The sequence below is a fragment of the Pseudoliparis swirei genome, chromosome 18 (assembly GCF_029220125.1).
Source record: "Pseudoliparis swirei isolate HS2019 ecotype Mariana Trench chromosome 18, NWPU_hadal_v1, whole genome shotgun sequence".
Classification (NCBI taxonomy): Eukaryota; Metazoa; Chordata; class Actinopteri; order Perciformes; family Liparidae; genus Pseudoliparis; species Pseudoliparis swirei.
Window position 1 is genome coordinate 15203858 of NC_079405.1, and position 21993 is coordinate 15225850.

Genomic DNA, 21993 nt, shown 5'->3' on the forward strand with positions numbered 1-21993 from the left:
GTCACAATCCTGCAACACCTATGTCGAGGGCATTCAAAAAGGATACATCGTGATAGATGTCACACATTTAGCATAACAGATATGAAGTGGAACTGGAAAAAGGAGAGGATTAGCGATTCTGCTTCTCTAATGCTGACTTAAAGATTTGAGAGAAGAACTAATCAGCTTCAGAAATATGATGGGAGGGCATCGGATGTAAAATATTCTCTGAAGATGATTTATCTTTCTTATCATGTACCATGATGGGTTTTTACCCTTTAATAAAAGTTAGTTTTCCATTCACAAATCAAATCCTGAATGTGTTGATTGATGTTCACAATGATTTATTTGACTGATTCTGTCTTCAAAGTGAGACTCCCTTAGAAGAGAAGAAATAACAGAAACACTTCTTGAGCAGCACGTTGTGTTCATGTGGACGCACACGGGGCTTTCCTGCTGCAGCTGGAGCGGCTGTCAGCTCCTGTTATCAAACTGAAGCTGCATGTTGCATTGATTCACTGAGGACTGGCTCTGCTCAGCATTTAGGCTGAATGCTAACGAGAAGATTAGCATTGAACTGTAATGTATCGGCTGTAAAGCAATACTTAAAGAGCACTTCGTAAACTGCTGATCACGCTAAACCACAAAGTATCTACACAGTCAAAGGCTCTTATTAACGGCCTAAAACAGAATTATATAGCTATAGAAAATATTTTATTAACTTGATGAAAAACGTTTGCGAAGAGAAAGGACTAATTAGTTTTTAAGTGATGGAAGAAGTTACTCTCTAACCCAGTCCAACAACATTTCAGTCAAAAAGTCTCTGGATGTGTTCAAGGTCAAGCCTAACATATCAAATCATTTATTTCTTACATTGTTTAATAAAACAGCGATCATTATTTTTTGCAAACTGGATATAAACTTTAATACAATTTGACATGCCGTTAATTTGACACTGTAGATAGTAGCAGTTTTACAATATTGATAATGAAATAGCATTTATGGACGGAACAGATTTTACATGGTTGAATTATTACCGTGAATTTGTCGCGGATATCAGCAACTTTTTTTAATCCGTTTTTCCGATTTGAAGAAAAAGACAAATGCGTCTAAAAGCAGTTCTGCCACAGGAAGTGGACCCAACCCGCAACGCTGAGTCGAGATACGAGCTATCTGCAGTTAAAGAAGATCTAGTCATGAATGAAATGTTAACTCATGCCAGCTAGATGCATCTTAGTGCACATATGAGGACATGCATGAGCAATAACATTCATGAAAAAAAAGTTTTCTTCTCAAATATACTAAAGCTTCAACATGAAGGCGAACATGATCAGCATTTTTTATTATTAAGTTGCTCTAGTCTTTTTACTTCATGTATCATAAATATTTCGAAAAAGACGATCCAAAGATTTCTCGCAAGAAACTCAGTTTTTGGTGACAGCAATGTAATCGATGATTGGTCATCAACACCAACAGAGGTGGGCGAGATGAGATGACGTCTTCTGTCGCTGGCATCAGAGCGTGTGTGTTCTTTGCCACTGTAAACAGCTCTCGACGCTCTCTGCCAGATCACTTCCAGATCCATCCATAAGTGCCATGTTTTGTCCTCAGACGCTCCGCGTTCACACTCAAAGGGAACGAGTGCAGAGGCCCTCAGTCTCTGAGTCCTCCAGTGGGTTTGTGACTCTGGCCCCCACCGGAGTCTCTCGGGGAGCTCAGCTGGGCAGCAGCCACGGCTCCATGAAGTCCCACTGCTTCCACAGGACGAACAGAAGCAAGGTCAGCAGGACGGTGGCGGCCACCCGGGCTCGGGTCTTCATCAGCGGAGTGATGAAGTTGGCCAAGGTGGAGACGAAAACCAGCAGCACGGCCATGAGCGCCAGGATGACGTTGATGAGTTTGCCCAGCAGAGCTCGGGCATTGGCGTTCTCCACTCCCTCCAACTGCACCACCTGCTGCTGCTGCTGCTGCAGCTCCAGCTTGGTGATGCGGGTCAGGCACGACTCCACCGCCTCCTGCACGCACACACACAGGATAGAGTGTTCGAGGCCCGCGGCTCTCTCAAAAATTAACACATTCTTTTCTGCCATAGGTAGAAATGTTTTGTCTATTTCACATGAGATATTTATGTTTTATTTACAGGGATTTGGGGCGGGGCAGTGTGATGTCATGAATTGAAGATTTAGAAAAATTGGAATCAGAAACTAGTGACAGTTGGTGTGTTGTAACTTGTGTGTGAGTTTTTCAGGGGTCTACTCTTAATTAACCCTTGTGTTGCCTTCGGGTCATTTTGACCCGATTCAATGTTTCACCCTCCTGTCGCCTTCGGGTCAATATGACCCGATTCAATGTTTAACCCTCCTGTTACCTTTATATTTACTAACATATTTTACCCTTGAGGTCAATATGACCCCAGCTATTAAAATCTCCAGAAAATTATTAGAATTAATATTGTTTTCCAAGTTTAAGTGTGAGGTACTTTATGTTTGTTTGTTGACTCCCGAAAGAACACCGACATTAAACATTGAATCGGGTCAAATTGACCCGAAGGCGACAGGAGGGTTACATATTGAATCGGGTCAAAATGACCCGAAGGCAACACAAGGGTTAAGAAAAACTAAGGATATTTAATATCAGAGATAAACACTGGTGATTTTGAAGCCCAGTCTTAAGGGGTTAGATGTCTAGGTTCAAGGTTCAAGGTTCAAGGTTTTTTTATTTGCCATCTGTGCCTAGACCAGCAGTCCAGACACATCGGAATTATTTTTGCAGGGTTCTCCGAGTCAACAGAGGTACAGAACAAACACACTATAATAATAATAATAATAATAATAATAACCGTAATAATAATAGAAATATGAAACATATATTTAAAAAGAACACTGTACAAAAAACACACTGTACATAGTGTGGTAAAGTGTATGCAGTATTAACACTATTAAGTACTAAGTACAGGAACAGGTTATCAAAAATAAACATAAGATATACAACAATATATCAGATTTTACCTGAATATCTCTGGCTCTCTCGTAGGACTGGTAGGCGACTTTTTCCTCCATGCTGGCGAGCTCCTGTTTAAGGTTAGTCATCTCATTCTGATGGAGCTCCGTTAAGTCATTCAACTGTTCTTCAAGTCGCTCATACCTGAATACACACAGTACAAACACACACAAGAAGTGTTATTACTCGCTCGCTTACCAAAAGTATATTTATCCACGGATGAAAATTGTCCCCAGCAATTTGCTATTTACTCTTGTTTGAGTAACATTTGGTAAAAACCACGATGTCCAGCTGTGAAAGTGGATTATTATGTCCTTTAAAAAAAAAATATATATATATATATATTACATACTCTTTTGAAATGTTTCTATCTTAAGGAGGAACAAATGGGCCTGGGGATTAAAGTCACCGCAGTGTATGGACAAGGTGAGAGATGTGTGCTTGGTCTTTTCATGGGATTTGTTCGCAATAACAAAAGTAATGAATATAGCCAGCCTTGTATTTCAAGTAAACTACATGTGAGGACTGTATGGAATAGAGTTCAGTTTTTACAGTTTTTCTTTAGACGTGTACCTGTATCTTTCTTCCTGCAGGCTCTGTGTCATGTAGGAGTAGTCACTCTGCAGCTGACCCTTCATGTCCTCGATGGCGTCCTCCATGTGCGCCTGACTGGCTTTGATCTCCTGCAGGCCCTCAAGAAGAGAGTCCCAGGAGCTGTGCATGTGGTGGTGGTGGTGGTGGTGTCCATCCAGTCTGGGGCTCCCCATGGTTGGACCCAAAAGTCCCCCTACTCCACCCACACCACCTGAATTACTGCCTGCTGCGGAGCCGGACGTGGCGCTGGAGCACTCGTCGTCGCTGCCGTACTTTGGGCTGGAGACCAGAGTAGCGCTTCCGCTCAGTGCACGAGGCGTCAGGGTGTCCTCAGAGTGGCCCCCGACTCCGTCCTCAAGTGAGTCCTTCAGGTGAGCGATGTTATCTGCGCTGCCAAACTTGTTCCTGATAAGACTGGCGAACTCCCTCGGCTTGGAGACCACGGCTGTGTGAGTGAGGGCAGTTACTCCACCTTTGACCCCTTCAACTACTCCACCTCCAAAACCACTTATCCCAGCACGAACATTAGCCCTGACGTCCTTTAATCCCTGCTGCATGTCCCGCAGGACATCCTTAGGCTGACGGGCCGGTCCATTCTGTAGAGAGGGAAGATAAATGAGGAAGCAGAGAAGTGGAGGATCTCAGAGGAAGGAGAGATTAGGTTAAGGGAAAGAACTCCAGGGAGATAGATGAGGAGAGCCGGCCCTGTTGAGAATTAAGGTGAGACACAGGATGATGCATTGGTTTAGGAGATGAGAACCATCAGTCTATATTTTGGACACACCTGTCCTCACAGATATAGTTCAACACTTGAAAAAATCAGCTGCACACAAAGATATCACATGTTCATCCACAAACTAAACACACACACTTGCTCACCTACCTGCTCTGTCTCCTTGAGCTTCCTGTGATAGTGCTCTAGTTTCTTGTGCAAGTGTGCGATGGTCTGTGCCGACTTCTGGTTCTTCTTCTCAAACACCTGCTTGATCCTGGACGCCTGCTGTTTGTCGGCGTTTTGGGCCAACTTCAGGTACTCTGCGACGTTGTCGTCACGGGCCTCCTGCTCCACGCGGATCTGCTCGGTGACCTTCAGGACCTTCTGCTGCAGATGCTCTAAGGCAGCACGTGTCCGCTGTGGCTCGCCAACCCCGAAACCCTCTGCACCCCCACAGGCCATGAGCCCAGACGCTGCTGCTGATGCTGATGCTGTTGCTGCTGATGCTGATGCTGCTGATGCTGATGCTGATGCTGCTGGCGCGGCGGCGTCCGCACTGATGTTACTGTCAGAGCCGCCATGGCTGCTGGTGGTGGAAGGTAGGCTTAGCGTTGCCACCTCGCTCTTGTCCAGCTGAGGGGACGAGAGGGCAGGGGGAGGTAGTCAGGGGGGGAGAGAGTACTATAATACATCGTGGATTATTAACATTACTTTACTCAAGAAGAAGCAACATTAACATGTATTGAAATATACTCAAGTAAATATTATTTGGAGTAACAGGCTCAGTGAAAGGGCCCTAGTCGAATCCTGATTGTAATGGTTTGTGTTTTCTTTTTAAAAAAAGAAGTCAATCTAAACTTAAGTGGAATATCCATCTGATGGCGCCAAAACAGACAAATTAACTTGTTAGTTTTGGGCCTTCCAAAAATAGTTAGACTTTCATTTACAACTCAATAATGTCCTCACTCCTTCTACATCACATTAGACCACATTAGAAACTAATTATAGGGGAAATACTGTCGACAACATGTTCAATTGGGACAATTTTAATTCATTTGTTTCAGTTTGATCCACAGAGTATTTCATTCAGGAGACGCAGGTCACCTGAACATAAAAAACATACAACTGAACAAATATGAGGATTCAAGTGTCCAGTTCAAATGGACAATGAACTTTGACTTAATTAGGGCAGGTTTTATTTCAATAAATAATTAGGAAAATCAACAAATGCTTAACTGAGAAAAATAATACTCTCTTAACTTGCTCAATATTTTATATATTATACATATAGATAGATAGATTATGATTTAATTACAGAGTTTTCAGGGAGAAAACATCTTGGAATCTCTCAATATAAATATCTGTTAATCACTTTGGCTTCTGAAATGAGATTTAGTCATTTATGCCTATAATTGATTTAGAGGGTACACCAAAAGGCCATCATGCATTAACTAGATCAGGGCTATTCAACTTCAGTAGCAAGTGGGCCAAATAAGAAAATCACAGGGGTGAGGGGGGCCAGAATATTGATTGAGTTGTTTGGGGGGGGGGTGAGAGAAGCGCGCGCGCCGAGAAGGATTGTTGACGGGGGGGTGCTGGTGAGCGCGCGCGAGAGGAGAGAATTGATGGGGGGGGGGGTGAGAGTCGCGCGGCCAGAGTTAAAAAACGGGCAAGCTGCCGGGCAAGGCCTGAAGCCGCTGGGCCCCTGAACTAGATGATATATAAATAGTCTGCTTCCTGCTCTGCACAGCCTCAGACACTCTGCTTCACCACAAACAAGTTACTTTTTTTTTAATGCACACGGTGTATACATGAGGAATACAGAGGTAAGAACACTCTGCATGGTACAGTTGATGATGAATGATGATTACATGTGATCTCATTTTAAAGGCTCTATATTGTGTAAATATCCGTGAGTTCTGTTTCATTTCGTGTGATTGAGCTCTGTGCATTGACCAATGAGCGATATGTCCCTTCTATGTATATCATCTATAAGTATATATATATATATCGGCAGATGGCGGGGTTTTTAATGACCCTCTCAGCCTGACGACAAAACAGTTAAATCAGACCCTGCAAACATGAGCTCAGACATCCAGACATCTCACAGCGCTGCTCTGATGGCTCCAGACGGGACGCTGAAAGGATTTATTTGTCTTTTCATTGCTCCTCGTGCTATTATGAACCAGCACGAGCGACGCCAGGCGGGCGGTGTTATCCTATATGTAAATATATAGTATAGATATATAAACAAATAGGTTACAATGACATCGTAATGGAGAGAGAGAAGCAGATGAGTGCAGTCCCTGGTGGTTTATGATTCCCCGACCTAGTCACAGAAGTGAGATGCATGTGCAGCAGCTCTACCTAATGGCTCCTGAGAGGAGGGAGGCGCAGTGTCCGGCGGTACATATGGCGACAAGACAAACAACAGGACGCCACACGGAGCAGATGGTCACATCTAACGGGGATGAATCCGGTGATGGATCAAAAAGAAGAAGAAAAAAAGCCCTGGAGGTCGGAGGAGAAGGCTGTGATGAGGATGGAGATGATAGACATCCATGGCATAAACATGAGGACAGGGGCATGCCCGCCTCTTCTTCACTCGGCAGGAGGTGACAGGAGAGACGGCCGATGGATGTCAACACGCGTGTACGCGAACACATGAGGATGAGACACAAGCAGCACAGCAATCAATTAAATTAGAAACGTTACCATACTGCTTTAATCCAATTTTTGCAGTGCCATTGCAAGTCTGTGTTCGAGGCCCATCCTCCTCCTCCTCCACCTCCTCCTGCCTCCTCCTCCTCTACCTACTCCTCCGACAGAGCTCAGCGAGGAGGAGCCCCCCTCCTCAAATATCCTAACCCCCAGCCTTTCGATGGCTGACGATCCCCTCACTGGATCCTAAAGCTCCATTGTTAATGCCATCGATATCTGCAGCCTCCCCCTCTCTCTCCCTCTCCCTCTAATGCACTGATCTATTCCTCCCTCTCTCTCTCTCTCCTTTGTGTCATATGCTCCCTCTGTCTCTTCTCTTACCTCTCGCCCGCTCTCGCTCTCTCTCAGTCTAAATGCAAATGCGAGCTGCCCCGGCCTATAATGGATGTGGGAGCTAAAGACAGATGATGGAGGAGAATGGGCGGGGGGGATGGGAGAAGCTTAGCGCAGGCATGCAGGTGCCTCTGTGCCGCTGAGGCCAGAGGAGAGAGGAGAGAGGAGAGAGGAGCGAGGAGAGAGGAGGGAGTACAGCAGGGCCTGCTCCGGGCCCTGCATCCCTTCAACCCTCCAATACAAACACATGTGGGGCTGCAGGGATGTGCCGCGTGTCTGCCTGAGCACTGACTGCCTCTCTTCGTGTGCAGGAGGAGGAGAGCAGCAGGTTGAACAGAAGCCTGTTGGAGCGGCGTGAAGCCGTGCATCAGGTAACATCTCCCTGTGCTGCGTGTCCGTGGAGGAGCATCCAGACAGATGCCGTCACCGACTTGGAGGAAAAGCTGAAATACATTTCTAAGAGGGGGTGGAAAGCGTTCATCCACTGACGAGGTGTTGCATACAAGTGCAGTAGTGGAAGTATTTAGAAGTTTTACTTTGGGGAAAGTAATCCATTCAAACATATGAGGTACACAAGTATCATCAGCATGCTGATGCAAGAGAGTAGCGGTTTACTGATGCTGCTGGTTGAACTGGAGCGAATTGAAACTTGTGTGTAATCTCTGCGTAGACTGGCCTCCACGCCATGAGGTACTGTTGAGGAGACCGAGGTGGACGAGAGCCAGTGAGATGTTTGTGGCTGCAGGAGTCAACACATTCAAAGCAGTTTTAAGAAATCTAATGTACAAATTTATCTGCCCGGTTGATCCAAAAATGAGATGAATGAAATGTATTTTATATTTTAATGGTTTGTACTATCTAGATCTTGAGTCTGTAATAAAAGTTTGATTGATTGTGTCATCTTTTATTAAATTATTAGTTTTCTACTTTCACTGGGTAACTGTCTGCAGCTGTCGAATAAATGTAATGAAGTCCAGTGAGAACATAGTTGACCTTGAGGTTCGTACTTGAGTGAATATCTTTAGTGCATTTCTTCACTGCTCAAGGGGATGTTTAAGATTAAAAATTATCATTAAACTTTGAATACACTGATGCAATGGTGTTTTTTTATTGGTACAATAAATTATTCCAAAATGCGTGTTTTTAATTGTTAACCATCCACAAATAAAAGACTACAAATAAAGTGAAATATTTATCAGACGTTTCATTTGAACATTTTATTGGAATTGTCATAATAATTAAACAAATTAACACAAGGCATGACATCTCTCAATAAATAAAGATATATCTTTTAATTTGTATCTTTTAATATAAAACAATATGTAGGACCTATGGACAAACATCTAAAACAGAAGTGCATTGATTGGGGTCATGCTGTTATTCGCTCAGCTCCGTCTTTGCAGCGGTCAACATGTCCAAGCCGTCTGTTGGTGAGTCACAGTGACGTGACGCCACAGCAGCATTTACCAACATAAATAAGTGTCAAGAACACAAACAAAAAAATTGAGGCAGATAATAACACATTGTCTGTTAGAATTGCACTATGCTTCCAGATAAAAAGAGAATAGAGCACTTTAGCTTATGATTGATACACATGTGCTTCTGATTGTCCTTTATGGAGCTTCAAATACCCAAACAAATACAGCAGAGGCCCTTGATACAATACTGCAATGCTTTTGACTCAATATGCTACTTAACAGTGCTGTATTGGACTCTATATATACACATCTCCGATATATATATATATATACATCTCCGATATATATATATATTTGTTTTGATATATAAATCAACATAAATAAAGTGTTAAGTGTCCCATAGAAGTGTTGCTACGCTCCTAACCTTCAGTCTCTGGAGCTGGACTCATGTCAGAATCCAGGCCGTGCACTTATGGAGATCTGCTTTGAAAATCAATCGACAGGCAGCAGATGGAAGGAATGTGAGACATGATGGCACTTCGGTCAATAATAATCTAGAGCAAAGCAACCGCATGCACAGGATATGAAAACTCTTCAAGCTTTTTCCTACGAGTACATGATGGTAGAAAAAAACCAGACTCCCCATCCAAATATATTAAGTATTACACACAGAAAATAAATCCTCGTCCTCATGATTCACAAAAAGAAAAAAAACACTGTAAAAAAAGCAATAGTGGATTTGAACAAAAGAGCCAAAGAGCTTCATCCGTTCTCGACCATTTTCTATAAATCTGCAGATTTGTCACAGCAACTCATTCATGATTACAACCAACATCACATCCGTTTCAAGTGTAGACAGCAATGTGCTCCTCCATCATTCCTCCGTACTGCTGGAGGTAGAGTCTCTACGAAGCAGCACTGTGGAATGTTCCGGAGGAAAGGTCCGACAGCACTTTGGCATCCCTGTGATGCAAATGAGTATAAATCCACTGATTTGAGAGATTACCGGTAATCTCCTGTGCTCGAATGTCCCCTTCTTACCACTGGGAAGAGCACCAACCGCCCTCTGAGTAAATACAGAACCCTAATTAGCCGTATAGTTACATTTTTAAATAATGTATCGCTGAGGTCCATTGTGTTTCAGGTGGTTCTGAGTCCAAGACCTCCTGGTGAGTGACGGTGCAGAGGACTTCCTGAGAGAAGCCCTGTTGGTGTGGTTCTCTTGGTGTAGTGGCACCTTATCATTCGCCGGACTTGCGTGGCATCCCAACGACTCTTCTTTTAGCCTGATAAAAATCTGTTGAGATAAAGAATCGGAAATTCAGCTCATGCAAATCCACACAAAAACACACGTCTACGCATTCACACTTAAAAATCTCTAACTATGTACCTGTAAGGTTGGTCTGCCTCCTCTTCAGCCCTGTGTTCTCTCCTGGTGTCTTCTCCAGGTCCTCCTGGCTGGCTGGACATCTCTCTGGCGAACATGGGCTGGTCTCCCTCTCCCTCTGTGGCAGCCCGACCCTTCCTCCTTCCTTGGGTTTAACCGCTGCCTCTGCTGCCCTCTGACCTTCGGCATGTCCCAGACCAAGGCTACAGGATCTGTAGAACCGTGGCACCGTGGTGTCTGGGAGGCCCTCCCACTGGAGATGACTGTTCTCCAGAGGCTTATCCAAAAGGAAGTCGTAGCCCCATCGATGGCAAGCGTCCTCCAGGTCGCTCCGCAGGGCGGCTTGGTACTCCATCTGCAGCTGCTCTCTGTCGACTGGGCCGAATATGCTTCGTCGAGCGGTGCCGGTCCTCCGGATCGGCTTGTGAGTATCCATCGTTCTGCACTGCAGGAAACAAGTTAAGACCAGCGGTTAGTTGGAAAGCTGCTGTCGGACATCACCAATGATCGGAGACAGTGATGATGGGCTGTAGTTGTTCTCCTCCTTGTCAATAAGTATGCCAACATTTTCTTTTTCTACAATAATCAAATAATGTCAGCGGCTATAATTCTCAGTTTGTATCATCATAGTTTGTTTTCATCTGTCAATGAACGGCTCAATGTTTCCACCAAATAATCGAAAATAAAACAATCTTTGCTAAAAATCCATCCAGAATCAACTAAACATGAAGCAGAAGTTATCCCATTTAAGTTTTTTAAATACCACCCCAATCTTAAAAGTATAAACCAGGCTTACCATGTCTGTCGGTTAGATATCCTCAATGTGAACTTATCTCAGACTGGAGTCACTAGGCAGCTCTTTATAGGAGCAGCCAGTGACTCACTGAGTCCTCCAGTGTGAATCACTGGTACATGTCTGGACATAATCTCAGACAGACATGTCAAGGCAAATCCCCCACAGAGGCACCACTAGGTGGCAGTGTCGGGTCTCTTTTATTTAATATTTTGTGGGGTTTTTCTAGAATAAGATATTTACTTTCATTAAGAATACACTCCAGATTAGAGGGTGACAGTAATGCACCCGAAATATGTTTGCCAACCGCCATAAAAAGCAACAGAAGAAGAAGAAGAAGGTGGTTCTTCTCCACACAGCTGGCTCAGCTGAACAGGTTTCAAGCCTCAATAAGCAGCTCATAGAAGAGGTTAGATTAGATAGTGTTATATTTAAATCAGTGTTCTCCACATCTTGGCATTCAAACAACACTCGCATTAAACGCTGTTCCAAGTATAGGGGTTGACTGGTAATGGCACTTCTGAAAGAGCTACAGGAAGGAATGAGCTGCGTCTCAGGAGAATAATACGTCATTATAGTCATGCGGGAAGTGCTGGGCCGGACTCAGCCCACCCTAATGATGCAGCTGCAGCCCGACAGCACCGTAGGGAAGAGAGGTCATTGCAATTATAATAATAATATGGGAGACACTAATGGTATGTTATACATACATGTATACATCCGTCCATCCGTGGGCTGAGACGTATGAACCACTACGTTGTCAACAGTCTGACGCACTTGTTCCAGTTTGAATTGGACGTATGCTTCTTCAAAGCTACTTTAAAGCAAATTAATATTTTTCCTGTTCATTGTGGAAAAAATGTTGGTGTCTTAAAATGACAGTATATAAATGACTATTAACAGTATTAGATTCATTCGTATTGGGATATTATGTATTATATGAATTCCCCCCAGTAAAAAGGAGAAATCTGATCAAAACGGGTCCAAAAATGTTTTATCAATCTAATGAATCCTCATTTATGTTGGGGAAAACGTGTGGGAAAATTGTGAAGGGCACCAACGTGAGACACCATTGCGTCCTCCACCCCCTTTTATTTTATTTTTGTTACCACGTCGTCACAGTGAGAGCCGGACAGGGCGGAGTGATTCAAGTGTGCGGCGTGATAACGATACGACATGTATGTGTGGCGCAGTCACCGGAACCGGCTCGGCGGAGGAGAGCCAACAGCAAAGCTAGACCCTGCCCCGTTTACTACGCGGCTCCACGTGAGGCCGGCGCTCGTGTCCGCAGGTACAACCGGGCTGTCACCGGAGCAGACCCACCTCCACCAGCACTCAAATACACAACCACTCGGACAAGAAGCCTTTTGAGTGAAACCTTGAAAAGTGATACGTAGATACGCAACGTTAACTCAACGTCATATCAGCAGCTATTGGTCATGCACACGGAAATATATGGACACACATGTAGAATGTATTACCCGCTTTGTAACGTTATTTATAACCGGACTGTAAACCGGAGACACGTGTTTAGATGCTTGCAATCCAACACAATACTACATCACCTCAGCAATGCTACACACAGACAGTTTAAACTAGCTAATTAACATTAGTTTTGGGTCATTTACTTACATTAGCTACCAGTCGAAAGTCGTCCAGTACAGCTAGAACTCCGTCTGATTCAACCTGCTGAATGAAGCCGGTCCGTTTATCCGCTTTTAGTTATTCAACCCCGCCCTCTCAACTTTATCAAATACTACGAGTAGTGGCGAATAGTACTCTCCTTTCTCGAAGTATTCTCACAGACATCGGCTAACGTGTTCTGAACTCCGGTGGGCGGAGATCCTTCCTCTCCAGTGCAGAGGCGGAGTCGGCATGTACTCGCATGTGAAACTTGGCCCGGCAAACACATGAGAGTTTGGCTCTGTACTCAAGAGGAAATTCCTTCTTATGAAACCCAGAAGGAGCCTCGCTCTGCCTCTCAGTGCGCATGTCCTGCCTGTGGACCGCGCAATTACCCGGATGGATCTTTGTCAGTGATGAGAGAAGTATTCACATCTTACTTATTCATTACTTTATTTAGTTCATATACCACGAGTAACGAATACACCATGGTGGAAATTATGTTTACCAGAAGCACTGTATTTAACTAAAAATAAGGTACTTTTTATTCAACTTTATACATAGGTACATCTCATACATTTTACTCCTCTACATTTCTTTGTTTTCTTTGCAGATTTAGGTTATTAATAACAATCTATAAATCAACTAATACATTATACAATTTTACTATAAATTAAGCCACCCAACACTATGCAAAGTATCAGCCCCAACGAGATGCAACATTATATTAGTGTACACATTAATGGTTTAATAATTCGAAATGAGTACTTTTACTTTCTGTAAGTATATTCTGATGGTAATACTTTTTCCAAAAAAATGCAGGACCTTTACTCGTATTGCTTTTGTTTTGTTTGTTTGCACTAATACCGTTTTGGACTTAGGATTTTATTGTTCAATTTCATGCTACATGTTTAATATTTGTCTTTTACCATCTTGGAACCATTTTCACAAATCATTTTAATATCTTATCCCATGATTACTTTTTAGATCCATAAATAAATCCATAAAAAACATGATCACATGTGTTATGTGTAGGGACCTGAAACAAGTGCCCCTCTATTCTTTTAACTATTGTTTCCCCAAAAGCAGTTAACAAAGTAAGACTATGATGAGAAGAGAAATAATAAAGTTGAATTGAATTTTGAGGCTATAGCCAAACTCTCCATTACAAATCGCTGTAAGTATCACATTGGTTATATTTTGCACTCAAAAGTCTGTTCCAGTCCTCTAGTTGTCACAGACAAGCTTGTTTTTCTTGGGAACAGGTCAACCAAGAAACAACTCCTCATGCTTCCCAACTCCATGAGCCTAGTTCCCAGCACAACAACAAGAGCCCCAACTGTAGGATGCGCTGTATAAAGGCCCAACTGATCCGACACCACAGTGAGTCCTTTGTTGAGGAGGAGACTGATGGGACATAAGAGATTCAGTGGTGATATGTACTGAAGGTAATGAAGTTTAAACTAATGGAAAGATACAATGAGCGCATATACTGTTTGTTGCTGAGCAGCATCTGTGTGACTCGATGTACAGTTGAGCAGACAGTTAATTATCATTCAGCTCAAAGGCAGCTGCCGAGAGCAGCGAGTCTACGTTGGGTTTTTCATGTTGTGCTTCATCTTATTCAGGCTTTTGTTCTGCAATGTGAAAGTTTCATGAGATTAATGGTGCCAAAGAAAGCACACAGACACGATGCAGGGACAGTGGCCACTAAAGCTTGTCAAGGAAGTCCTTCTTGTTGCAACCTAATTACCTGCCACTATGAACCCTAAACATGGGACTTTTTACACTCAAGTTTCATGATGTTTTGTGGAACAAAAAACGTTTTAAATATAAATGATCCCAGAAGCTTTATACTATTCTCATCAGAATGATTGCGGTGTAGTTTAATACTAATTGATTTAACGTATTTGTTTATGTTAAAAAAAGACAAAATTTAAATATAATCAGGATACTTAGAAAGACAGAAAGATCATTACACCACTATCCATCCACATCCAGCTTTCTCTTCTTTTGTTGCTTGATTATTTGTTCCAGAGTTGTAATGATCCTGTGTCAAATTATTAGAGTACATACCATCAAATCATGTGTATGTATATTGCTATGTACTCCAGTACATACACACAAACTACAGGATGGACTCACAACATGAAGAACTTCAGAAAGTCACTGCTCACGGCCAAGAAATAGTCCGACAAATTAACTTGTTGATTTCCACAGTTTTAGTACAGATTTATAAAACCGTAATTTGTTAAGTTAATTAGTACTGTGATGTGTATGTTACAGTGAGACAGAATAATTGAGGGTTGTACAGTTACCAACTCATTTGATTGGACCTTCAGCTCTCCACTCTTCCACCGTCTGAAAACAAACAACGATTCCCTTGAATGAATTAGACCTCCAAATGTTTTGGAAATAAAAACAAAGGTTTTTTTACACCATTTATAACCAAACACACATTTCTTCCCATCTCTCTCTCAACATTGCTCTGTTTGCTAACATAAGCCACAGATGTGGTTTTATATGGCTGGTGTGGCTCGTAGCTCAAAGTCTCCGTTTGGATATTTCTTTCTGTAAACGCCCCTGAACGCAGGATGAGTCAAACATTTTAAATATATATATATATATATATACTTAAATGTCATGTTTTGGTCTGATAAATTGTGCAAATCAAAAAGATATTCACTTGACCCAGATTTAATACAGAGAGCTTCAGATCAAATTAACTTAGTTTTACCAAATCTAAATTTAGCTCCAAAAAGTGAGCTTCAGTCCAGTCATTAATCACGTGTCACAGCATGCTACTTAACAACGCCTGGAATTCCCGGAAGTTCCTTCACTGAGACCCGTCTCCATGGTTACCGTGAGTGATCGCTTCTCTAACGTCACCCAGGGCTCGAGTAACAAGCGGGAAAGCGCGCGAAAAAATATGGGGGAGGGGGGCTGGTACTATAAATTGTCTGTGGGAAACAGAGGAGACCCACCCAGTGAACATTCATTATATAGAACTGTTGCTGACCACAAATTCCTGACAGGGGAAGAATGTCTCAAAATGAATGAGAATAGTTCACGACTTTTGAGGCCAATTCAAACCAGACTATATAAAAGGAGCGAACATGTCGGCTTCGACAGAAAGGGGAGATCTGAGAGGAAACACGAGGACAGGTTACTTTTAATAGATTTCCTATCCGACAACAGCCTCATACAAACTGGATTATTAAAACTTCTCAAATTAATCAAAGCTCATTTAGTATCAATATGAAGTTGTACATTATGTTGCCTCCAATTTAAGATGCACAATCTGAACACAAATACAATCTGCTTCTTGACTGTAGAAAGACAATTTTACATGATGGAAGATTCACAATAAAGATAAACTAAATTATAGAATCTGAATCTACTAGATTTATGTTTGTACAATTGGTCACCCAATAGTAAGTTGACTAAAACTAAAATAAACCATGACGTTAATTTAGCTAGTATACAAGATACCGGTGTGGATCAGACGAGGAAACCCTATACCTGCGTTAAGTTAGCAGTTGTAACAAATGTAACTCAACAATAGCAACTAATGTAGTGCAGCTCAAACCAAACGAATGGCAGCCTAGTGGGCAACAAAGTAATCAACCAACCAGTTTGATGAGGACGAGCTGGATCCCAGCTCTGTTACGCTAGATTCTGTAGGAGTGCCCTCTTGTGGAGAATAAGAATAATATAGAGGAATAGCCTTTCTTCAAAGAGGAAATAAATATAAACAATGAGGTCTTTTGTAATCAACCGGTTTCTTTAATTGAGACCATTTCACATTGTATCAAACAAAAGAAAAACGGAAAACTTGAAAAACAAAACTCAATAATTTTTTCTAAATCTATGCCAGTTTTGAATTTTGGATGTGGGTTTTTTAATTACAAACAAACAACCTTTAACATATGGAAACCTTTAGTGCAATGTAAAAAAGTAGCACAATGAAAATAGGTTGGCTTCACAGACAATCAAAGGGAGAGATTCATATTAATCATCCCTATCCTTAATTAAAAAAATGCTGGCATTGAAAAAGAGGAACTACTCACTCTGTCAAACTACACAGTAAATTCATTGACAAAAATCAAAACTCACAAGAAATTAACTGGTGAACTGGAATGCTCGGTGGCACGACTGTTTCAGGACCTACAAGATGGACTTAGGTATCACACCTGTACACCACCACTTAATGCATGTGAAAACATGTAACGGGACACTAAAACAATTGTTTGTTTCAAAAAACAAAAAAATAATAACACAAAAGCAGTGACACGGCCATGTTGACGTCCATTATTTCAAATGGCCAAGCCTGTACACAACTGTTCATCCGCTCCTTTTACACCCGGCGGGTGTTCCTCTACTTTCGGTCGTTAGACCTGGAGCGGCTGTGGAGAGTGAACAAACCAACAGTTTAAGCGACATAGAATTAATGCCCAAAATAAAACTCAGCAATACCACACTTGCGCAAACAAGACGAGGCAATGGCTGCTGCTTCGTGACACATGAATGTTACGTGGTGTCCTCTAGAGAAATCCAAGAACAATCAACTAATAGTTTCACTAGGCTTATTATATGCCTACGCCTGACATTAAACCGTTAAATATCTGTCAGGACACAAGACAAAATGTATCTTCAGAGAGCTCAATAGATATCAGTACCTCCTTGATCGTGAAAAGGACCGTGAAGGTTTGTGGTTCTTGTCCCGGGAGAGAGACCTCTCCCTCCTCCGGTCTCTGGAGAAAGACCTGCAAACAGCAAACCAGCCCATTAGGTCAACTCCTCCCACCGTTTCAACATACTCAGCATGTTTGACTGGTGGGGAGATTTGGATTTTGATCTTTGTAGATCTGATTCACGAGGATGTGGATCAAGTAATTAAGTAGACCAACTAAATAATCAAACAGAGACAAACTAATATAGTTGCTTAATTTATGTACCACTAAAAACATCCGTTTCTTGAACATCAGGTGATTACAGATAAAAAACATATTAGTTTGATATATTTTTAACTTAAGTAACTTGGAAATAATGAGCCAAAACAAATTAGGGTCAATCGGGTTTAGAAAGGATTCCAATTTGATAAATTGACACAAAAGTTCATGTAGAAATTATAAGTTAAATCTATGCTCATGACTTTCTTTAGATATGTTAGTATAAAATATAAATTAGACAATATCGCAGGATATTTTACATGTTGGGAAATGTAATTATAAAATACATTTAAAGGTTTACCAGGGAATACAAGACTTCCTGAATTCTGACATACCTGCTTCGACTGCGGCTGAAGCTCCTCTTGCGTGGGGATCTGCACAGGGAGCATAAACAAGTGTTAAGAACATACAGGCGCAGCGACCCCCTGTGGAGCTCCACACTATTCCATTACTTTTCTTACATGGGCCCCCTTCAACACAGACCTTTGTCTAACTAAATTACACTCAACGAAATTAAAAGACTTGGATGTTTTTCCTGGAACACAATTATCTCAATCAGAAAATAGAATTCACTGACAATGGACCCAGTACATAAAGATGGCAGGCGTTTAAAAATCTCTCACCTATCCCACAGTGCGTTGTGCATCTATACATTAAGTCATCAGTGTAAGTTATATTTAATGTATTAATTTGGAATGCTAGAGTAATACGTGTCCTCTGACATAGAATTCATATACAAGATGTTTTTATGGTGTCTGAGCTGATCACAAAATCGAATAGAGCTCAGAAGATCAACGCTGCACTGTGGACTGGCCGAGTTGTGTGGGGATGAAAAACACACACGCACACACACCGGGGCCACCATCTGTATGAAACTGGCCCACTGAAACAAATAGGAGAACATTAGGAATTGGAAGCTAATATCAAACACAACATACTGGTCACTGGGAATAAGTTTTGAGAAGCAACCAGGCTAAGATCTGCTAAAACCAACCACAGCATAACAACATATTTGTTTAAATTTTCATTTGGGGGTTGAGGAGTTTTGTTTTGTGTGACTTGATAATTCTGCTCAGAGCCCCAAGACATATCATACAGATGTGTCTATTATGGAAATCTCTGGAAATGTCAGGTTCCAGATATACGACTCAAATGATTAAAAAAATTACAACCTTTTCAGACCAGCTGTCTCTTCACTTTCAAAACTGTAATCAGCAGTGTACTGAATGAAGCAGGAAAACTTACTAGTATTTTTGGGTTTTCAACAAGCTAGATATGACGAAAGGTAGGCAGACTGCTGGCCGGGTAGAATTGGCTGAATAGGACTGGCCAGATGCTGCAAGGTGTTTAGGTGGCAGGCAGATGGGAGTTGGCTGTGGCTTTTTTTCCTGCTTTAATTGGTTAGCCGAAGGCTGCTGTTGGTAGGTTGTAGACATTTGGGAACGTAATACGCTGATTGGTCGGGAATGTGAGGTGGGTCCTGCAGTTTGGTTGGATTAAGGTTGAAGGAGGTGGAGGTGGAGAACGGCATGCTGAGGAACCAATGGGTTGGTGCAACTTGACGACTGGCCATGCCTGGGTCATGTGACAGCACCAGCCAAGCTGATTGGTGCACGATGGTCAGCAGTCACATGATGCTGAAAGAGGACTAGTTGATTGACTCAGAGGATGGTGAGAGGAGGCATGGTGACGGCTCTGTAACGGGTTTCATTCTTATTAATAAAGATGAAAAATAAAAGCATCCTCAAACAAAAGGAGAAAATGCATCACATTTGGCACTTTTATCCCCCCAAAATCTTACACAGATTATACATTATCTGAGGAATTATGAAATACTATTTCACACACCTATTTTGTAATTTTTTTGACAACTTTTTGAGAGTGCACAAAATGATGTACACTTAAAAAGAAGCATTAGTACCTACAACAGAAGTTTTACAGGCCAGATTTTAAGATGCATTTGCAATACAAAGACTTCACTACATGATCTAGTAAAATGTCCTATTCCCATGTCAATGAAAAGGAAACTACGACAAAAGGTACAATCAGCAGAAAGAAAGATTACAAACACTAGAAATTAACAGACTGGAAAAACATAACCAACTCCCAGGAAATATATGGTGGTAAGAGAGTGGAATCAGTAAGTCACAAGCAGGAATTAACAACAACATAGAAGATATGTTGTCCCTGCTTGTCACTATCAAATAATAACATGGGTCACCTTCGTTTGGCTTGAGGGCTACGACTACGGCGTCTGTTGTCGTCTCTGTCTCGAGGACGCCTGCTCCATGGAGGAGGCGCACCGCGGCTGCGACTGCGCTTCTCACCATTGGACAGCTCTACTCGCACCCGGCAACCACACAATGTCCTATAACCAACCAGTTATTAATAAACATAGCTGTATCAAGATGAATGCTGTTTTCCCTCAATTGTGTCCACTGCATCTCAAAATAATTTAGATTGCTCTTTACCTTCCATCGAGCTCACGCACGGCATCAGTTGCATCTCTAGGATCTTCAAATTCTACAAAGGCGAAGCCTGGAGGGTTCCTGGCCACCCAGACACTGCGGAGAGGACCATAGTAGCCGAATGACCTCTCCAACTCCGTCTTGTTTCCATTGTTCCCCAAATTTCCGACATAGACCTTGCAGTCAAGAGGACAGTCACGATGCATGACCGGATCTGAGAAATAAGAAAGGAAATTGATTATTAATGCAGACAGACACATTTATTTTCCTCTAAACAGAATCAGTCTCACATTTCGGTTTCTTTACATCTTATTTAGTTCACTATCTGGTGAGAAAAAGGTAGATTAAACACAACACCTCAGTTTCCTGTTATCTTATGAGAGGAGCATGCACCAGCCTAATACACCAAGTGAACAGTGCTTGCGATGTAAAAATCAACGATAATACTCCCGTTTCCTTAACCCTTGTGTTGCCTTAGGGTCATTTTGACCCTAAGGCAACACAAGGGTTAACGGGACCATACAATAGATTATTATAATACTTCCGTTTCCTTAACGGGACCATATAATAGATTATTATCCACCAGGGTGGAAAAATATACATGCAACTCCCCAAACGCACGAAACGGGAGCATACAAAGACAGACATGTGCGGCGCCAACGTGACTTCTCACACAAATCTTCCAGAATAACATCCTCCAACGTATGTGGCATACTATGTGTAGGTTTCTTGTTGGGTCCTGAATTAACGTGACAAGAATATCATTCTGTGTCCACGACTCCAACATATTCTTCAAAGTGTTCAGCAGCGGAAAGACGCGTACAATAAACAGTCTGCATGGGAACGCTAGTTCAGCTAAGGCTGATACCCGAAGCACCGTTAGGTTGAAGTAACGTTACTAGCTACGTTTTTGTTTCATAGAGCGGCTCAACCATACATTGATCCGCATGACCCGCATTTATAATATTAATAGTAATGTAACAAACGCGTCACATTCGACATTAGTTTTATGTATCGGCACCTAGAAGCTAATGCTAGCTTGTGGCTTTATAGCGGTAGCTAAAATGGCTGTCGCCTTTTCGAGGCCTACTTCTAATTCAACAACCTCAGAAGCCAAACAAACACATCCGATTAAATTGATGCAGCGATACGGTTAATCGACACACGTGGAATTCTTTAAAAGTTTCAGCACGTCACGCAATTGGGATTTTCATTCGAAAATTACCGTTTTCGTTGCAATTCACGGTTCCGACTATCCGCGTTTCTCTGGCTGGTTTGTTCCTCTCGGTCGTCGATGGAAAATGGCGAGACGGAACATACGTGTGTCAGTGTGCAGGCTGCATCCAGTCTGCGGTAGGTTGACCGGGCTGCTGCTTTGGGGAGGGTGGGGAAACGTTAAAGTACGTCGCTGCCGCAAATATGATCTGTTTATTGAACTTGGCTGAAGGTGCACTTTACAAGTGCAAATCTTTTTGAAATTGGTGCAACATGAACAGAGAAAATAGAGAAAAAATGTTTGTAGTGTCAAAAGGCTGGCAACCTACAACTCCCAGAATGCACTGGGAACGTTGCTGCGAGCGCAAGTCCCAGGCTCATCAGCGTATTTGTGAATGACCCACAGTCGATGGTGTGTAACTCCCTTCTCACCTCATGTTTTAGAATTAACGCATAATTGAAACCGCAAATAACTAATATGTTGTTGATTCAATAAGAAGTGCAAATACTGAAAAAAAGGATTCATCGCGTCGTGATTTATAGTGTTGTAGTAGTTAGTTGGTGATCGTTAATCATTAAAGTAAAAAGAGATATCTCTTTTTACTTTTACGACATGCACAGTGGAAGAGAATTCCAGCGGGTACTACGAGTTCAATGTTGCATTTATAAAACTGGGACATAACTGCCTCCGCTCTGCCTCCGCTCTATTCTTGTGTCCTGTGTACACTTACCAGTGTTTTAAATCCCAAAAATATATTTTAACTCCAAATTGTGAGCTTGCATAATATATAGATT

The 21993-nt window shown here is 42.1% G+C and overlaps 4 protein-coding genes across 5 annotated transcripts; all 4 read right to left on the reverse strand.

The window, feature by feature from the left end:
* Positions 1-861: 861 nt before the first annotated feature.
* tmcc2 (transmembrane and coiled-coil domain family 2) lies at positions 862-4186 on the reverse strand. Its single transcript, XM_056437110.1, has 3 exons — positions 3553-4186; positions 2988-3123; positions 862-1994 (listed from the first exon to the last, which is right to left on the reverse strand). The coding sequence occupies exons 1-3, from the start codon at positions 4128-4130 to the stop codon at positions 1695-1697; spliced, it is 1014 nt and encodes a 337-aa protein (XP_056293085.1). The 5' UTR covers positions 4131-4186; the 3' UTR covers positions 862-1694.
* On the reverse strand, positions 4130-4818 carry LOC130208162 (transmembrane and coiled-coil domains protein 2-like). The gene is made up of 2 exons (XM_056437140.1): positions 4457-4818; positions 4130-4278 (listed from the first exon to the last, which is right to left on the reverse strand). The coding sequence occupies exons 1-2, from the start codon at positions 4748-4750 to the stop codon at positions 4231-4233; spliced, it is 342 nt and encodes a 113-aa protein (XP_056293115.1). The 5' UTR covers positions 4751-4818; the 3' UTR covers positions 4130-4230.
* Positions 4819-8544: 3726 nt separating this feature from the next.
* On the reverse strand, positions 8545-12864 carry cdkn1a (cyclin dependent kinase inhibitor 1A). Of its 2 annotated transcripts, none has more exons than XM_056437398.1 (3): positions 12573-12864; positions 10151-10592; positions 8545-10057 (listed from the first exon to the last, which is right to left on the reverse strand). In XM_056437398.1, the coding sequence occupies exons 2-3, from the start codon at positions 10581-10583 to the stop codon at positions 10002-10004; spliced, it is 489 nt and encodes a 162-aa protein (XP_056293373.1). In that variant the 5' UTR covers positions 10584-10592; positions 12573-12864; the 3' UTR covers positions 8545-10001. The 2 variants fall into 2 exon arrangements, with proteins under 2 accessions (XP_056293373.1, XP_056293372.1); XM_056437397.1 differs by lacking the exon at positions 12573-12864 and adding an exon at positions 10944-11038.
* Positions 12865-16325: 3461 nt separating this feature from the next.
* On the reverse strand, positions 16326-21476 carry srsf3b (serine and arginine rich splicing factor 3b). Its single transcript, XM_056438282.1, has 6 exons — positions 21209-21476; positions 19987-20197; positions 19737-19883; positions 17851-17889; positions 17243-17329; positions 16326-16969 (listed from the first exon to the last, which is right to left on the reverse strand). The coding sequence occupies exons 2-6, from the start codon at positions 20187-20189 to the stop codon at positions 16942-16944; spliced, it is 504 nt and encodes a 167-aa protein (XP_056294257.1). The 5' UTR covers positions 20190-20197; positions 21209-21476; the 3' UTR covers positions 16326-16941.
* Positions 21477-21993: the final 517 nt, after the last annotated feature.